Source organism: Cynocephalus volans, chromosome 6, assembly GCF_027409185.1.
Source record: "Cynocephalus volans isolate mCynVol1 chromosome 6, mCynVol1.pri, whole genome shotgun sequence".
Lineage (NCBI taxonomy): Eukaryota > Metazoa > Chordata > Mammalia > Dermoptera > Cynocephalidae > Cynocephalus > Cynocephalus volans.
In genome coordinates this window covers 1213216-1232682 of record NC_084465.1, presented here as the reverse complement: position 1 = coordinate 1232682, position 19467 = coordinate 1213216, and the positions used below count along the sequence as shown (strand labels likewise).

The 19467-nt window shown below is 50.4% G+C and overlaps 1 protein-coding gene across 3 annotated transcripts in view; it reads right to left on the bottom strand.

Annotated features, from left to right (window-relative positions):
* PTPRN2 (protein tyrosine phosphatase receptor type N2) overlaps positions 1-19467 on the bottom strand; it is a 906619-nt gene that overhangs the window by 496616 nt on the left and 390536 nt on the right. For 2 of the 3 annotated variants that reach the window (XM_063099753.1, XM_063099754.1), the window contains one exon: positions 17672-17758. The exons of the other annotated variant lie outside the window; for it this stretch is intronic. In XM_063099753.1, the coding sequence (XP_062955823.1) occupies positions 17672-17758 (87 nt within the window). The remainder of the gene's footprint in view (positions 1-17671; positions 17759-19467) is intronic. 3 annotated transcript variants of the gene reach the window in all.

Genomic DNA, 19467 nt, shown 5'->3' with positions numbered 1-19467 from the left:
CTCTGGAGCACTGGGTACTGAGCTTTCAGTGTGTGTTTCTCGCTTCCGTGTTAAACTCGGCGTGGGCCCTGCTCAGTCTCTGGAGCACTGGGTACTGAGCTTTCAGTGTGTGTTTCTCGCTTCTGTGTTAAACTCGGCGTGGGCCCTGCTCAGTCTCTGGAGCACTGGGTACTGAGCTTTCAGTGTGTAGTTCTCGCTTCCGTGTTAAACTCGGTGTGGGCCCTGCTCAGTCTCTGGAGCACTCGGTACTGAGCTTTCAGTGTGTTTCTCGCTTCCGTGTTAAACTCGGCGTGGGCCCTGCTCAGTCTCTGGAGCACTCGGTACTGAGCTTTCAGTGTGTTTCTCGCTTCCGTGTTAAACTCGGCGTGGGCCCTGCTCAGTCTCTGGAGCACTCGGTACTGAGCTTTCAGTGTGTTTCTCGCTTCCGTGTTAAACTCGGCGTGGGCCCTGCTCAGTCTCTGGAGCAATGGGTACTGAGCTTTCAGTGTGTAGTTCTCGCTTCCGTGTTAAACTCGGCGTGGGCCCTGCTCAGCCTCTGGAGCACTGGGTACTGAGCTTTCAGTGTGTTTCTCGCTTCCGTGTTAAACTCGGTGTGGGCCCTGCTCAGTCTCTGGAGCAATGGGTACTGAGCTTTCAGTGTGTAGTTCTCGCTTCCGTGTTAAACTCGGCGTGGGCCCTGCTCAGCCTCTGGAGCACTGGGTACTGAGCTTTCAGTGTGTTTCTCGCTTCCGTGTTAAACTCGGTGTGGGCCCTGCTCAGTCTCTGGAGCACTCGGTACTGAGCTTTCAGTGTGTGTTTCTCGCTTCCGTGTTAAACTCGGTGTGGGCCCTGCTCAGTCTCTGGAGCACTCGGTACTGAGCTTTCAGTGTGTGTTTCTCGCTTCTGTGTTAAACTGGTGTGGGCCCTGCTCAGTCTCTGGAGCACTGGGTACTGAGCTTTCAGTGTGTGTTTCTCGCTTCCGTGTTAAACTCGGTGTGGGCCCTGCTCAGTCTCTGGAGCACTCGGTACTGAGCTTTCAGTGTGTGTTTCTCGCTTCCGTGTTAAACTCGGTGTGGGCCCTGCTCAGTCTTGGAAGCTGGACCACACTTTCTCTGTGAAGTCTTTATCTCTCATTCATTACATTAAACCTGTTCTCACTTTCTACTGTGACTCTGCCCTTGAATTCTTTCCTGTGGTGGAGTCAAGAACCTGGTAAGAGGACGGGGTTGGGTGAGGCCAACTATCAGGCCCCCCGGACCCTCCAACATCACTAAGCCTCCAGATCAAATCCCGCCTCTTCTTGGGTGTGGTGTCCAGGGCTCCGTAGGGTGGAGATGTCCACTGTGGGATGGGATTGCTGACCACCGGACAGTCAGGGGTCTCAGTGCGCTCGAGTGTAAATCTCAGAAGCACTTTGCACATCTGCTGTGTGGCAGAAATCATTTCCTCACTTGAAAGAGCCACCCTCTCGCCACCTGCCCCCAGGACAGCCCGCAGCCCACCCAGGGGGACGAGGGGTCCGAGAACGCTGGGAAGCTGCCTCAGTCCCTCCCCTCCGCTTTCCACAAACACTGTTGCCTGAATCCTGTCCCCAGGGGAAGCCCCGGTCTGTTCTTAACCTGCCTCATTCCAGTCCTCACAGGCCGACCCCAGCAGGGACTTAGACGGAGCAACTCCAGAGACTCCAGAGTCGACCTGCTGGGTTTGCCCACTTCGGACAATCATATGTGCCCTGGAATTTGTTCCCAACGTCTGCGCAGTGCCCCTGGGCAGGAGGCAGAATGGCTGGGGTGGGGCACCGTCTGTGTGGGAAGCTTCCTGGGGTGGGTGAGGCTCAGGCAGGTGCCTCCATCTGCCCTGGCACCATTCGGGCTTCGCTGTCCAAACCATCTCGTTTAGCTTTCCGGTCCTCCACAAACTGGGGACAACAGAATAAATCCTGCACATGTTGCTGGCATAGAAAGGAGAATTCCCGTGTTTAATCAGAAAATAAAAAGTAAAACAGATGCCTTGGGACTTCCAAAGTCTCCGAGAAGCAAGCATTGCATCTAGTGCTGGAGCTCACAGGGAGAAAACAAGTTTTTGTTTGTTTGTTTGTTTGTTTGAGACAGTCACTTATTGATAAATAGCTGGAGTTTGTCATGCACAGCACACATACTTTCCAACTGTACTGAGGCTAAAGAAAGCAGCACAATAGAAAGAACTGGGGTTTAGATTAGGAAGAAATAATTCAATAGACACAAGGAAGATAACATTAAGTTATAAGGAGATATCCAGGTTTAACTAGGAAAAAAGATACTAATTTTGTTAGTTGACTTTCAGATTTTCATCCAGAGTCAACTAATGATTACTGAAAACACCACAGCCAATTGTCATTATTCATGGAAGTTATGTTCTATAAAGTCATCGGAAATGAGAAATAGTGAATGCTGACTTAGGTGTTGCTCCCAGGGGACGCACAGGGTTAGGTTCCTGCAGGCTTCTTGCTACAACAGTTCTGTCAAGCAATCAATACATAACCTTGTTTTATGTGTTTTTCTATTTAAAGACACCTTATTTAATATATGCTATTGCATTATTAATGCTGAACTAATGGCCAGCAGCACCATAACTCGTGCCTGAATGATGCTCACCTAACACGTGTTTTCTCCACAAGGTGCATCACAGATTTCTTGCACCTTGCAGCCCAAGCCAGCACTTCAGCACTGCACCAGGAACATTTTAAACAGAAAAATCACCAACAAAAAGCCCAAAGAATGTGAAAAGCACGGCACTAAACAGACCCTGGAAAGGCCGCTTGCTTACAGTGTGAGCTGAACCACGCAGGCAGGGGGTGGCCTCGCTCAGCCTCAGCTGGGAGCATGCACGTGTGGGCGGCTCAGCTTTGTGCACGTCCAGGACTGGGTGTTACAAATAAATCCGCGAATACTGAATCAGTGAATGAGGAGGATGCATATTTCCTGGCACCAGTGCTGAAGGATTTTCATGTAAGTCAATAACCTCACTGCTCTCTCACATTTCACAACGTAACGCTGTAGAGACCACACGGGCCCAGGAGCAGAAGAGGCTCATGACCCAACTGGATAGCTGCTGCTTCTTCACTGCATGATTTCTGCATGTCAGACTATTTATCCTACAAAATAGGGATAAGACAAATCTTGGGGGCTTGTTTGGATGGTCGACTGGAAGACCTGACATGTCACAGGACTTCCCTCCAAACTGCAGCTGCTGTTCTTCGTTCTCACCAGTCCACAGTGGCCCGCTCCTCCTCTGAGTTCTACAAAATGCACTCTCTGAATCGAGGACACCACGCACAGGCTCAGACAGCCCCGGCACATGTCATGCTCTATGCAGGCCGTGGTGTTTTCCATCTGGAAAGACTTAGCTGATACAAGGGGGAATACCATCTCGACTTTCTCCTGACCCCATGACCTTAGGGTACAGATCTCATGTTCAATATGTAAATGCTCACTACAGGGCAGATCTTGAGAGGGTCATTCCACGGTTACGTCAGCGCCTGGCATGTCCAACAGTCAGAAGCTTTTGACTTGAGAGTGCAGATATAATTTCCGAGCCATTGCTCCTGGAGGACCATCCACTTGTTGTGAGAGGTGACTCCTATTTGTAGTGGAAGAGACGTCAAAAGGTGGAACCCGCAAACCCAGACACAAATCTTTCTTGCCGTAGTGAAGGAGAGAGTCCCACTCACATCTCCAGCCTAGAAGACCTCAGTGGATGTGATGCTCGAGAAACACATCACCTGGCTCATTAGGGAGAATATATAGGAGAAACAAACTACGCATTTCTGTTGGGAGTCCATTCCAAATGAGGCTGGATATAACAGGAAGAGGTATATCCCTGAGACTTGGCAGAATTCACCAATTTAAAACTATCTTTAACCAAACCATACACGTGCACGTAGATAAGAAGTGATTTTGTCACTATAATTCTAACTGCAGTTATCTCTGTTTTAAATGTAAGTCCATTCATCCCTGAGCTCTTTGTGGTTCTGCTCAACACTTGATTACCTATTGATAATTTCTCATTTCTTTTTATGGTCATAGAATATACTAACGAACAGAAGGGATTTCTACCATGTTAACATTTTATATTGCTTGTTTTCTAGAATATTCCCATTCTATCACTTAAGGCTGATGAAACAAGCCAACCCTTTATTAACCAGAGTGCTAGGCTTAAATGGTCTTTTCTTCAACTGAAGACTCTAGAAATCTCTTCTATCTCTACCTGACCTTCATCTTTGAAATAATTTAAAAATACATATAATGTTCTGCCTTTACAATATCAACAAACTGATAAATGAGTCTTAACAATCATGCATTTCAAGGTCATCTTATGAATATTAATTTTGACTGCATGACACTCTAATCATAGAGATTATAACATACTGAACTCAGTACATACTCAGACTTACAGTTCAGTTAAGAGGGGCAGGAAGCAAATCTCTGCAAAACCTTATTTTTCTTGTTACTTAAAATCATTTCCAAAACATAGAACACTACAAAATTCCAGCCAGTTGAGGATTCCACTTAGTTCGGTTAATCTGGGAGTTGTTATTTCTATATAGCAATGAGTTACACATAACACAAGACTATGTGTATCCAGTCAGCCTTTAAGTTCTACAATGAATAGAACACGTGTGACTATAGTCTTCCTTATAAACATGGCCTGAACAGCAGTTAACAACTTTGAAGCCAGTTTAAATAAAAAGACAAGCCTCAGATAATAAATTTCCTTGACTTTTCCTGAATACATAAGGTCATGTCATCTACAAACAGGGACAGTTTGACTTCCTTTTTTCCAGTTCGGATGCCCTTTATTTCTTTCTCTTGTCTAATTGCTCTGGCTAGTACTTCCAGTACTATGTTAAACAGGAGGGCTGAGAGTGGGCATCCTTGTCCAGTTCCTGTTCTTAGAGGAAAAGCTTTCAGCTTTTACCTGTTTGGTATGATGTTCACTGTAGGCTTGTCATATATGGCCTTTATTGTGTTGAGATATTTTCCTTCTATACATAATTTGTTAAGAGTTTTTTTATCATAAAGGGATGCCGAATTTATCAAGTGCTTTTTCTGCATCTATTGAGATGATCATATGATTTTTGTACTTCATTCTGTTGATGTGATGTATCACATTTATTGATTTGAGAATACTTGCATTTCTGAGATAAATCCCCCTTGATCGTGGTGTATAATCTTTCTGATGTGTTGTCAAATTTGCTTTGCTAGTATTTTGTGGAGAATTTTTGCATCTATGTTCATCAGGGATATTGGCCTACAGTTTTCTCTTTTTGTTCTGTCTTTGTCTGATTTTGGTATCGGGGTGAAACTAGACTCATTGAGTTTGGAAGAATTCCCTCCTGTTCAATGTTTTAGAATAATTTGAAAGAATTGGTGTTAGTTCTTCACTTAAAGTTTGGTAGAATTCAGCAGTGAAGCCATCCAGTGCTGGGCTTTTCTCTGTTGGGAGTCTTTTTACAAAGGTACTTCAAAAAGTTCATGGAAAAATAGAATTGAAAGACAATACAAACATTTCCATGAACTTTTTGAAGTACCTTGATATTACTGATTAAATCTTATTCCTAGTTATTGGTCTGCTTAGGTTTTCTGTTTCATCTTGGTTCAATCTTGGCAGGTCACATGTATCCAGGAATCTGTCCATTTCCTCCAGGTTCTCCAATTTGTTGGTGCACAGTGCACAGCTATTCATCACAGCCTCAAATGATTCTGGTGTACCTCTCTGGTATTAGCTGCAATCAGAGCTTTCACTTCTGATTCTATTTATTTGGGTCTTCTCTGTTTTGTTTTTTGGTTTTTTTTTTTTAGTTAATCTACCTAATGGTTTGTCAATTTTGTTTATCTTTTCAAAAAAAAACAACTTGTTTTGTTGATCTTTTATATATATATATGTATACACATATGTATATACACACACATATATACACACACACATTTTGGTCTCTGTTTTGCTTAGCTCTGCTCTGATATTTATTATTTCACCTACTAATTTTAGGATTGGTTCATTCTTGCTTTTCTGGTTTCTTGAGGTGCAACATTAGGCTGTTTACTTGAAATCTTTCTACTTTTTTGATGCAGACATTTATTGTTCTAAACTTCCTTCTTAGTATTGCTTTTATAGCAACCCATAGCTTTCAATATGTTATCTTTCTATTTTTATTTGTTTCAAGGAATTTTTTATCTTAATTTCTTCATTGACCCATGAGTCATTCAGGTGCATGTTGTTTAATTTCCACATGCTTGTACAGTTTTCAGAGTTCTTCTTATTATTAATACAGCCTTTATGGAAAACAGTAAAGAGCATCCTCAAAAAGCTAAAAACAGAACTACCCTGTGATCCAGCAATCCCACTACTGGGAATTTATCCAAAGGAAAGAAAATGAGTATACCAAGGAGATATCTGCCCCACTCTGTGTTTATTGGAGCATTCTCCACCACAGCCAAGATGTGGAATCAACCTAAACGTCCATCAACAGATGAACGGATCAAGAAAATGTGGTGCACACGCACAGTGAAATACCACTCGGCCACAGAAAAGAATGAAATCCTGTCATTTGCAGCAATGTGGATGAGCCTGGAAGACGCGTTAGGTGAAATAAGTCAGGCAAAGAGAGATAAATGTCACATGTTCTCACTCATATGTGGGAGCTAAAAAAGTTGAGCTTATAGAAGTAGAGAGTACTTCTAAATAATACTTCACTAATAATAGTGGTTGCTAGAGGCTGGGAAGGGGAGGTGAGAGGGGCGGATAGAAAGAGGTTGGTAAACAGATACAAACTTACAGTGAGACAGGAAAAATAGGTTCTAGTGTTCTATAGTAGTGCCATGTGCGTATAACTAAAAACAACTTATTGTATATGTTCAAATGGCTAGAAGAGAAGAGTTTGATACACTGATTTGGGATGAAGCCCACATCAGGGATGGATGGATGGATGGAGGGAGGGAGGGATGGATGGATAGATGGGTGGGTGGGCAAGTGAATGAATGGATGGATGGATGAGAAAGTGGGTGGATGAATGGGTGGATGGACAGGTGATGGATAGATGAGCAAGTGGAAGGATGGGCAACTAGATGGATGGATAACAGACATATGTATGTATATATTGCCTATATTAATGCAAAGATATTGAGATATCTTCTCAAAATATTATCTATGGCTGAAGAATCTTTCTGCATTAAATTTTCTCTTCTTGTGGGCTACACAGTCAGTGAATTGCTCATTTGGTTCCTAAGTATTAATTTAAGAAAAACAAAGTACTAATAAAGGTCTCAAAGTTACAAACAAAATCGGAAGATTTAGAAAGCTTACTGCATCATCTTGCTGAACATAAATCTGAGGCCAGGTAAGAACCAGAATATGTCCTTATGCACAGCACGTGTGTTTGGCGGGTTCTGTGAGCCAGCCCTCCTCCAGCAGCCTCCAGGCTGAGGCCTGAGGGATCACACATGGCACCGGGTACCGCAGCCGCCTCAAGTGAGCAGAAACCAAGAGAGTATGCAGTGCGGTGCTGACTAACACAGTCACATCACTCAGACCTAAAGCAATTCATTTGGCAATGCACTCATTTTACGGATGAACAGATGTGAACACATGGAGTTTTAGGGACTGGCCCCAAACACTCCAGCTGTAATACTGATGCCATCACTGGCATAACGGTTTCTCGATTGTCATACACCACGATGATCACACGGCCTGTACTCTGGCCTTCCGCGGTGTCCTTTCCTAACTCTGCGGTGGGCTGGAGTTGCTCCTGAAGACCACCCACTTCTTCCCCATCCTGTTCGTCAGCTGTCCATAACTCTGGGGAAGCCCACGGTCTGGTCTGGGCTAATCCAAGCCGCCAACAGAAAACTGGTGGAAAAACGAGTTCATGCCTGGCTGCTACAGAATTATCTCTGCATGTCTCTTTCCATCTATGTCATCTTACAGAGGAGACACCAGGGCCATAACATTCTAGAATTCCACATAGATAGCAAAATAATGCACACACATATTCCTTAAGCACACTTTCCATTATCGTATTTTCCACACAATTGTATATTCCTCCCTCTCAAACATTAGGCAATTTCTTTCCAAAATATCTAATCTAAGGACTTACAAAGGAGGAAGGATGGAGAATTGATTCCTATTTGAGTGTGTGAGGAAACAAAACTCACCAAGTTATTGCAAGATACTTTAACATACCCCAAGCCTTAACCAAAACGTACTTGCTAATGATGCTTTATCTTCTTAAAGGGCTGAGCAATTGCATTACTGTGCAGATTGCCTCTTACTTGCAATTATGCTGTGATTATGTGCAATTTCAGAATTCCTTTCTGCAGTTAGGGGATGCCTTCTCTTGCATTCTGTTCTTCTCATGGAATATTTGGAAGAAAGTAGATTATTTAATACATATGCTTCGCCTTTGAACTTTGAGAGCACTTGCCCAGTTTTTAACTCCCACGGCAATCTGTTTTCCTGTTCCAACTGACAGGTGATATGACCAGTCCCAAGGAATCCTTTGTCCCAGCAGCACAGTGGTGGGCACCACGCCCAAGCAGGAACAGCAGAAAGCCCTTCACTCCTGAGGACCCAGGAACGTCTATGCTGTATCTTCTACCACACAGTTTCACTCCCACAGTGCTTAAAGATTAAGAGATTAAGCAAACAACTGAATTATTAGTGGCAAACATTTATAAATAAAAGTGTTCATCTAAAAAGCAGGACTAAGGCTTTTTCTTGACATGCAGAGGTTTGGGCTGATGTCCATTCAGGTGCAGGACAACGGCAGTGAAGGCAGAAAAGCAGGAACTGTTCTCCTCCCGAGACTGGACGTGGGGCTCCAGCTGCATGGTCCAAATCATCTTAGGGTCTTCTGGGCACGGTGGTTCACTCTGGTTTTGTTTTTCTGGACACCCAGGCTGTTGAATTCCCGAGGGTACCTTTACACATACTCCAGTGTGCAGCCTATAACGCACCATAACAAACACTCGCAGACCAGCACCCAGGGCAAGGAGGGCCACCGGGTCCCATGACAGGAGATTTTATGTTCCCCTCCTGTCCTGCATTGTGGGTTTCCGTTCCTGTCCTGCAGGATGGAAGAATTCCAGTCCTTTCAGGCTTTCCCTTAGGAGGTAAATCCTGAATAACGTGCCCTGGCCTGCCTGCTTCAAAGCTTTGCTGAAATGAACCTGCCTGCAACGTCTCTGACTCAGTGGGAAACTTGCAGGACGGAAAAATAATTTTTGCTTTGCTCTATGGAGAAAAATAAGAATAGAGCCAGGAGGGGGTATCTGTACTGACAGCACAGGTCATAAAATGTATACTTTTACCACAACGCTTAGTTTTATTTCAATATAAATCTAACTTTTTCATGTACTCACTTATTTCCTGGTTTAAATAACATTTTATTACTTTAATAATTTATTATGTACAAAAAGCTGCCTTTATCAAGGCTGAATATCTGCCCATAGCCTTTGGCCCTTACAACTGCTCTGACACAGACATTGTCATCACCCTATCTGCACATGAGCAACTGAGGGGACGGCAGCTTATGTAATTTGCCCAAGGTCTTACAGCAAGTTCATTCATTCATTCACTCATTCGTTTGTTCACTCATTCACTCTCTCACTCAAGAAATACCGGCTAGACACTGTTCCAGGCACCAAAGTTACATTTCCTGGTTTAAATAACATTGTATTATCTTAATAACTTATTATATATACAAAGCTATCCCTTACTGAGCACTGAGTATCTGACAATACAGACCCAGGCCCTGCCTCCAAGCTGCATATAGTTTATTGGGAAAGATGAAGATGCAACTCTCATGGAGAAAAGTGTCATTACAGAAACCAGAGTCCCTCAGGGAAGCATCATTATGGCTCAATCCAGTTCCACACACAATGCCAGCACCACCCAAAGCTTCATGCTGGAGGTGCATTCAAAAGCTGAGAGAAAATAATCGAGTGGGTTTTCGCCCATCCGGACACTGCCAGAGGTAGACATCAGACTAGGTTTTTCCTGATACCAACAAAAGCAGCGACAGAATGAGCTTGCAAGCTATGGTGTCCTGGAAGCTCCCACCGCAGGCTCTGCCCCGAGCTCTCCACTGTGCATCATCTTCTAGAGTCTCCACGCCCTGCCCTCAGCCTCAGGATCAGCCACGTGACATGCAGGCCCCCGGCTGAGGAAGTACAGGAGTTTAAAGGTGACGACCACAGAGCGTGAATCCCACACGGGGCCTCCTGAGAGCGGGTCCCAAGCCCAGGCCCAGACCATGCCCTGACTCCTCATTGGACAGGAAGGGAAACTGAGGCTTGGGAAGGTAAGGAACTTGCTCCCCTCCTAAGTTATGACATCATTCCAGGATGCTAAGAAAGGAAACTCAATCAACACTTTAAATACTGATATCTTTAACCAAAGCAAGGGGCGTACTTGAAATGAGCAGCAGACGCCTTTCACTCAACAGAGCTAGTGTGCGGGATACACGCGGTTCTCTCCTGCTGTCTCGTCTTTAGTCTCAGGACAGGACTGGGGCAGTGTTGACATGGGGTGATGTTCCCCTGACACTCCTTATTTCCAGTGTCTCTAGTCACGAGCTCACGCCGTGGCATTCGTTTGCAGCCCACAGATAGGGCGCCAAGGACTGAGTCTGCACTCCCGTTCCAAGAAGAGGGACTCCGTAATGGGAGGCCATCCGTCTCCGCCTGCCCCAGGGGCAGCACTTCGTAAATCCTGAACACTGGCGGGACAGGTAGCGACACCCCGTGGTGAGTGGTGAGCGCCAGTGTCTTCAGGCAGAAGGTGCAGGAGGTCCAGGGTGCAGACGCCATTTCAGGACGCTCCTTGAGGGCTCCTGGTTTTACTGCTGGAGGCTCTTGGCTCTGAGTGACATTCGTTCATCCCAAGCATCATCTCTGCCACTGCTGATCTGTGCTGCACTGGTATGTACACATCACCGGGGGCTTTGTCATCACGTGGGCTGCAGAGAAAAGCAGGGGAGTCCGCCTGGGACCTGAGGATGGGTCTCCCGTTCACCCTCCTCTGCTTCCTTTTTGACGTCTGCACAGATCCACAGTGCACAGGGACACACCAGGGGGAGACAGTCACAGCTCTGCCCCAGAAACCGAAACACACTTTCCAGACGCCTGCAAACTCCCCGGGTTCCCTCCCGCTTGGAGGCTGGGCTGAGGGGGAGAGAGAAGGTGCACAGGAGGCCACCAATGCAAGCATGTCCCTGTCCCCGGGGACGAGGAGACTCTAACGAGAAGTGCCACGCTGAGAATCCCATCGCTGTGTCTCCGGTAACTGTCCTGAAGGACAGGAGCACCGTCCTCATCGATTCAGTAAATCCCACAGATGAGAAGCTGGGCCGCCTCTCGCATCATGAGAGCACGTGAAGACCGATCACAGCGAGGCTGTCCTCCCGGGACACTGTCCTCCACGGGCCCAGCACTTCGCACGCTGACCTGGGGGCTCAGCTGAGCCGCCTGGAGGAGAGCGACACACCGGGCTCGCTCAAGACTCGAGGGCCCTCGGAAACGTCCTGCTCTGGTCCCCTTCACCCCAGCAGTGCCACCCGCCCGATGGAGCCACTGTGGAAAGTGCCTGAGCACCCGTCAGCCTGCCTGGGACAGCCGCGGCCAGACTGTAGAATCGTAACTGTCGTCGCCTGCGTCTGCCGGCATAATTACATCAGCAGGCTAATGCCGTTTTAATGGTCTCTAATGATGTAATAAGAAATAATGGAATTTATTTGACAGCTACATAACCATTAACAAAACTTATTAAGCATAACTAGCACTGCCATAAGAACGCAGACAATGCCTGAAAGCCCCAGTGCCCGCGCCCGCCTCCCGGCCGAGCTGACGCTCCCTCGCTGGGGTCTTCCAGCCCAGTGAAGATCCCCCGGGGTCGTCCATCGAGCCCGCGCATCTCCGAGTGGGTGCCCATCGCTGCTGGGTCTAAGGGTGATTCTCAGGACACGTAGGGACAGCTTGAATGTTCAGAAGGGCAAAGCTACCACCGCAGGTGTGCACACGTGCGTGCACACACACGCAGGCGCACACACACACACACACACACAGTAATTGGAGAGCCGGGTGTGGTGCAGACTCCACCTGGCCACGACTGGGGACTTCAGAGACGGCTTAGGAACCAGCGAGGATCAGACTTGCGCTCTGAACTACAAACGGGACTGAGAGGAGCAGGGGAAACAGGTGAGAGATCCCATGGGAAGGGGCCACGGGATCTAGATCTCTGCTAGGCGCGCGGGCCAGGCCCCCGAGGGGAGGGAGGGGAGCTCAGGTTTGACTCTGTGGGAAAGAGGGAGCCACCAGTGCTCTGAGCAGGCAGGACACATGTGGCCAGTGACACTGACAAAGGGTTTGGTCTGGCGAAGCTCAGGTCTGCTCCTTGGAGAGGCTGAGAAGCCCCTCTGTGCTCGGGGAGTGAAGGTGGCCTGCGGGGAGGGAACGCGGTGAGGCCATCAGCGCTGTGGCTAAAGGAGCAATCAGGACAAGCCCTCCGGTGGTGGCCTCCCCGCCTGAGCTGGCTTCTGATGATCCCACCATCTTGCTGAGACCGTCTTTGAACGGGAATGGGATTGTTTGGGCTAGATCACTGGGGAGAAGAAACACGTTCATTCCATGAATGGGAGAAATGAAGCGTCACCACGGGTGAGGCTGGGAGAAGGAGCAGGTGGTGGCACCGTGGAACCCCGGACGGATGTGGCTGGAGGAGACGGACAGCGGGCCCCTGGGTCTCCAGTGAAACCGCATCTCAGCCTGGAAAACTCGCTTCACATTCTCTCTGTGCATAAAGAAAAACTCACACTTTCCTTTAACAGCCCAAAAGCCTTTAAAACATAACCACCATGGAGCCATGGAGATTTTACAAGAAATCCAGTCTCTTGTTGAGCAAGGGAGGGCACCTGTCCACATCAGGAGGTCTGTCCTGGGTAGAGCGGACAACAAAGGCCCTGAAGCTCCTGGCCCGGTGGACAAGTGTGACCAGCTGCACCTCCCCTTCCAGGCCCGCCCCCAGGTGACCATTACTAGGACAGGTGGACAGGGTGGTGGCGGGGGGACAGAAACGGCAAAGGGAAGAGTGGGGCTCGGCACCATTCTGCCCATCGCTGGGCCCTGAAGGACCATGAGTGGCTCCCAGTGAGTGGCTCCCTGCCTACCCCCGCACTCCCCTGCCCTGTCCTGAGGGTTAAGCCGTTCCTCTCCCAGGCTCCGCGTCCCAAACCCGCCCCATCCCACGAGCACCACCCCGTGCCTTCACTCTGGAGCCACCATGCAAATAGACCACAGTTTATAACAAGCCCCACAGAGAACGGCCAGGGAGAGGGGACCTCAGGAAACACAGACGCCCCCGGGCACTGGGCCCCCACGGTCTCTTCACTGCACAACCACCACGGAAATGTTTTGCTAGAGGAAAGTACTGAGAATTCAATACATGCAGCCCCGAGGGCCTGAGGAAGTTTTATCCTAAAGCTGCTTCGTGGGATGACCTTTTCTTGTCCCATGTTCTTAGTAATGTGCCTGGCTGCCCTGACCTTCCCGAGTGCCAGGCCACCCCCGCTGCCACCAATTTTCTCGTTCACTGCCCTCAGGTCTCTCCGACAACGAGGGAGGCACGAGGAGACGCGCGCCCGGCACCACCCACCCAACCATGCGTTCACCTGCAACATGGGCCGTGGCAGCAACACGTGCGCTCCTGGGGCTGCAGAAGCACAGGGCTTATCCAGTATATCTAACTCCTGGAGTGAGGGCTAAGGACGGACGTTTCAGCAGGTGGAGGGAGGGCCCAATCAGGCCCAGCTTTCTGGGTGCCGGGAGAGCCCGTCACACTCAACCTCCTCAGAGGCCTAGACCGTGACATGCGCTCGTGATGCCAGAGGCTGCTGGCAGCCGAAGGATTCTGAGGTTCCATAACCTCCTCCAGAACTTTCCTACTTCTGTATCTCTTTGGCCAGATTGTAAACTGCTGGGGCAGGGATGTGTGTTCCCCTTCTTCTATGCCCTTCTCGGTACCCGGTCAGCACTAGGACCCCCGCTCTACAGACAGATGTCCCCAAGTGTGGGGCCACAGCACAGGCCCCTTGCGATGCTGATAAAATCCTGTCATCTGTCAGCAGCGTCATGGTCAGGAGCTTGGAGCTCTGCTTCTGGTTTTATACACGGAATTAAGGCAATGGAGCTCCCTCAGGGGCATTGGCCTGTGTGATTTCTTCTCTGTGCCAACCCCAGATCCACCCTGACTCCATCCCAGCTCCATCCCCAGCTCCAAAAGTGTCTCCCTGTGGGCACCCCCAGAGCACTGAAAAAAATGCTTCCACCAGAGGGGCAGATGACATTACTCTCCCTCCCACACGCACCCCCGTGTCTGGGGAAGTCCAGATCTGGGGGACATCACCCTGTTACACTAGCTCGGCTTTGTCGATGACTTTGCCCAGTGCCCCGGGCCATAGATTTACAGAATTCCAAAGGTGGGAGCAGCATGAATGATGGAGGAGGTAAACACCTTTACTTTACCGAATATAGACCTGAGGGCCAGGGGGGCCGTCACTTGCCCCAGCCACACAAACACAGGTTCTCTGTGTGTCTTCCTGCCCCACAGTCATGGGGACAGACGCTCATTTTCAGCTTCCATGAACTCTGTCCTGCAAGCTTTCCTGACAGAGCTAACACACTTTCTGAGGAACGCAAGACACTGACTGGGAGCTTCGTCACAGGAAACCAAGGTGGTGCCAACATGCTTGTCTCTGCAGTTCTGGGACAGGCATAAGGGACACGCACCCCACGCAGCTACTGACCTCTTTTCTCTTCCTTCATCTCCATCTCCTGATCCCATCAGAAATGGAACCTTGTCCTCTGTACATTGGGAATAAGGCATCTACATCCACCCTGATCTGTCCCCTGTGCCCCCGGACAGCGTCCCTTAGAAGTTCTGCAGGTACCCAGACAATCATGTCTATCCAAACAATCACTAGGATATTCCCACAAACCCTCCTTCCCCCTAAGTCCCTGGCTTCCTGGAAACCAGCGCACACTCAGCCAGCAGTAACAGCCATACCACAGCTAAAGCACGGAGGAATCTCCTTACCAGGTGGGACAGGATGCCCTGCCCGGGCTCTACCAGCACAGCCCCCGTCACCCAGCCCTCCTGTCCACTCCAGTGGCCGCGGGCCCTGCCCACGGTCAGCCAGAGACAGAAATGCCTGAGTGCCCCGGGACCTCAGGAACTCATGCCCACCACCCTGCCTGCAACTGCTCTTACCAGTGGGGGTCATCCCGAGCTGGACCCCACACACGTGGCTTTCAGTTCTGCCCTCACTCTGGAACTTTCCATCCTCCATCTCATCACGTCTCCCACGTGCAGGTTTCTCAACAACACTTGCCCTCCACCTGATGGATTTCTCACCTGGATCTCTTCACATCCCCTGCCCTCTGCAGCCACCTACACCTGCCCTCAGCACTCACCTGGATCTCTGCACATTCCCAGGAGAGTACATCTGCACTACATCTGCCCTCAGCTCTCACCTGGGTCTCTGCACATCCCCAGGAGACAACATCTGCCCTACATCTGTCCTCAGCTCTCACCTGGGTCTCTGCACATCCCCAGGAGACTACATCTGCGCGACACCTGTCCTCAGCTCTCACCTAGATCTCTGAACATTCCCAGGAGACTACATCTGCGCTACACCTGTCCTCAGCCCTCACCTGGGTCTCTGCACATCCCCAGGAGACAACATCTGCCCTACATCTGTCCTCAGCTCTCACCTGAATCTCTGCACATCCGCGACACCTGTCCTCAGCTCTCACCTAGATCTCTGAACATTCCCAGGAGACTACATCTGCGCTACACCTGTCCTCAGCCCTCACCTGGGTCTCTGCACATCCCCAGGAGACAACATCTGCCCTACATCTGTCCTCAGCTCTCACCTGAATCTCTGCACATCCCCAGGAGACTACATCTGTGCTACACCTGTCCTCAGCTCTCACCTGGATCTCTGCACATCCCCAGGAGACTACATCTGCGCTACACCTGTCCTCAGCTCTCACCTGGATCTCTGCACATCCCCAGGAGACAACATCTGCCCTACATCTGTCCTCAGCTCTCACCTGGATCTCTGCACATCCCCAGGAGACAACATCTGCCCTACATCTGTCCTCAGCTCTCACCTGGGTCTCTGCACATCCCCAGGAGACAACATCTGCCCTACATCTGTCCTCAGCTCTCACCTGGGTCTCTGCACATCCCCAGGAGACTACATCTGCGCTACACCTGTCCTCAGCTCTCACCTGGATCTCTGCACATCCCCAGGAGACTACATCTGCGCTACACCTGTCCTCAGCCCTCACCTGGGTCTCTGCACATCCCCAGGAGACAACATCTGCCCTACATCTGCCCTCAGCTCTCACCTGGATCTCTGCACATCCCCAGGAGACAACATCTGCCCTACATCTGTCCTCAGCTCTCACCTGGGTGAGGTCCTCTGTCCTCTGGTCCTGCTATGCCCCGGGCTGCGTCCAGCCTGCTCTTTCTCAGCACAGACCTAACCATCTTACTATGTCTTCCCCCCTCGGACCCTGTTGCTCTTCCTTTGGGACTCCTAGATGGCTTCTCTCTCTCTGCTGGGTACCTCCCCTGTGCTGCCCACCTGAACACCCCAGGAGCAGAGCTCCCTTGGTCCCTCTTGGTCTTTGCTTGTCAGTGGGTCTCTCCTTCACAGTGTGGACTGAGTGCATCCATGCCAGGTGCTGGGCAGCCAGCAGGCCTAGGTGCACATTGCACTTTTTCTGGGACACCACTTATGTGTCCTTTGGATATGCAGTTCCAGAAGCTTCCCACGCTTAGGCTGGGTGGGAGCTTCCTCATCCCCATCCCCTAGCACCCGGCACACTAATCGCCCCCTCACTCCTCTGTCTTTTCCTAGTAAGTGGTAAGATTTGAGGCAGGGACAGTGTCACTCACAGGAGATGCCCAGCTGTGGTGTGAGGTGGGGCCACAGCAGGGCCCAGTGGCAGCTGCTCTGAAGAAGCGAGTGAGTGGACGGGCTCCTGTGCCCGTGCCTGCGCCCCCATGGCCAGGGCAGGTCCTGCTCTCAGTTACTGCTCCGCTGCACCTGCACTGGGCTGTCCTGGCTCTTTATTCACAGCTCACTTCCAAATGCTGGCTTTGCCTGCACAACTGTGACTCTGTGGGCTCCTGCGCAGCAGCTGCCCACAGTTCCATGGGCACCAGCCACCGAGGCCTGCGCTGGCCAGAGGTGGGGGCACGGATGCCCTCACCCTGCGCTCTCTGCCCTGGTACCCGGACTCTCCAAACCCCATCCACTAGTGAGGCCCCGTGCACACAGCGGGCCCTCACTAAGTGCAGGTGGGGTGTCCGCCGGTGTGCACCATGGCTCTCACAACCCACAGTGGATCAGGTGCAGAATGTTCCAGAGCCTTGGTGACCCCAGGCACAGCAGGGTCAAGAGTCCTGTGCTTTCCTGAGTTGATAATTTGTACAATTAAAGTAGGTTTCAGCTGTACTTAAATTACCTACCAAGGCCCACTGGATTTCCCTGTCATTTCTTCTCTCCACAGCTTCTCTGATGTAACTGAGGGGAGCCGCGGGCACAGTCCCCCGCGATCCCAGCCACGCGGGCGAGCCTGCTGGTACTCACCCGACTTCCACGAAGGCGCTGGCTGGCATCCGTGTCAGGCGAGCCACGTCCTCCGTCAGCCGCCGTGCCGCCTCGATGCTCAGGGGGCTGGAATGACAGGGGCAGCGTTAGCAAGTGCAGCTCCTCGCCACCCCCGGGAGTCCCACCCCAGCTGCACCCACCCCACATCGGCTCTCAGGCAGGGAGCAGGTGATCGCAGAGACATGACGAATCACCCACGTTCCCCAGGATGAGATGACAACACGTGCAAATGGGATTGTTAGGGAGCACGACGGGCCTGGCTGCAGACGGCTCATCTCGGCCCTCAGTAAAAGTATAACTAAGTGGGGTGGAGGGCAGATGTGAGTGAAGCGGAGGCAGATGCCGGAAACCAACCGTGGGAACTGGTGTCAGATGTTCAAAGGAAACACCTATGTCTAAATGGATTCATTCCTGAAGTGGCTCATATCCCAGTGAGAACATTTAAAGTCACACAAATAACAGTAAGTGGTGACACAGGTGGATGAGCTCACCAGCAGCGACTCACTAACAGGGGCGCAGAACCCCCCAGCAAGGACATGGTAGGTGGAGAGCTGTACTAGTGAGAGGCCCGCACAGCGACCACGTGTCACCTGACGTTCAGTTATAAATCCTGAATTCCACTTTCAGTTCTGCAAATTGCAAGTCGCCTGTGAAATCCTTAGTACCACTTCGAAGAAATATTAAATTTTATTGCTGTATAAAATCTTGCACTATACGGCACAGGCTTTCAGCCTAGCTGACCGTTCACTCACTCAGCAGATGCTGAAGAACGTCCCTGGGCGCCAGGCACTGCTTCAAGAAACGCTTCTCTAGATGAGAGACAGGCTAACGTAGCATGGACCACAAGGACAGTGATCGAACTGCTCGTGGGGACAGACCCAGGACGGAGAGACAGACCCGGAACAGGGGGGACAGACCCAGCATGGAGGGACAGGCCCGGAACAGCAGGGGACAGACCCAGGAGACGCTCAGCAGACAAGGTGTTTGGAATTGGCGAGTGAGAGAGGACGGTGGGCTCTGCAGGGCAGAAGGGCATGGCTGGTGGAGATAGGACTTCTGAAGTCGGAAACACTGAAGACCGACTGCTCTGGACTGCTTGTCCCCCCAGATCCATATGCTGAAAGGTGGTGGTGTTAGGAGGTGGGGCCTCTGGGAGGTGATTAGGTCACGGGAGCGGAGCCTCATGACGGGAGCCTCAGAGAGACCTGCAGCTGCTCCATGTGAGAAGACGCCGCCTGGAAGTCAGAAGCGGGCCCTCAGAACCCAAACCTGCCAGCACCTGGGTCTTGGACATCCAGCCTCCAAAACTGTGAGAAACCAATTTCTGTTGCCCATAAGCCACGCAGCCCATGGTGCTTTGTTATAGCTGATGAAGACGCAGCCCCAGGACAGAGAAAGCCCACGAGCTGACGTTAGACACAGCAGGTTTGCATCCTGTGAGGCGTCAGGTGCAGACAGGGAGAAGCTGGGGACACACCAGGCCTGAAGTGCGAGAGGCCCCAAACGAAATGCTCCTGGGGTTTCTTCCTTCACTGCTGCAACGCCAAGGTAGACGAGTGTTGTTCCAGTTAGGAAACTGGCTCAGAGAGGTTCACCATTAGCCCAAAGTCACACAGCCCATCACGACAGGAGGAGGGAGGGGCCTGCACTGGCTGCCCTGAGCCCACCCCTCATGTCCCAGCCCCTGCCACCCTTGGGCGTGAAAGGAGAGGGGCCCCATCCACCCAGCTGGGGAGCCGAGAATTTGATTTTTACACAGATATGCAACTCTGTGC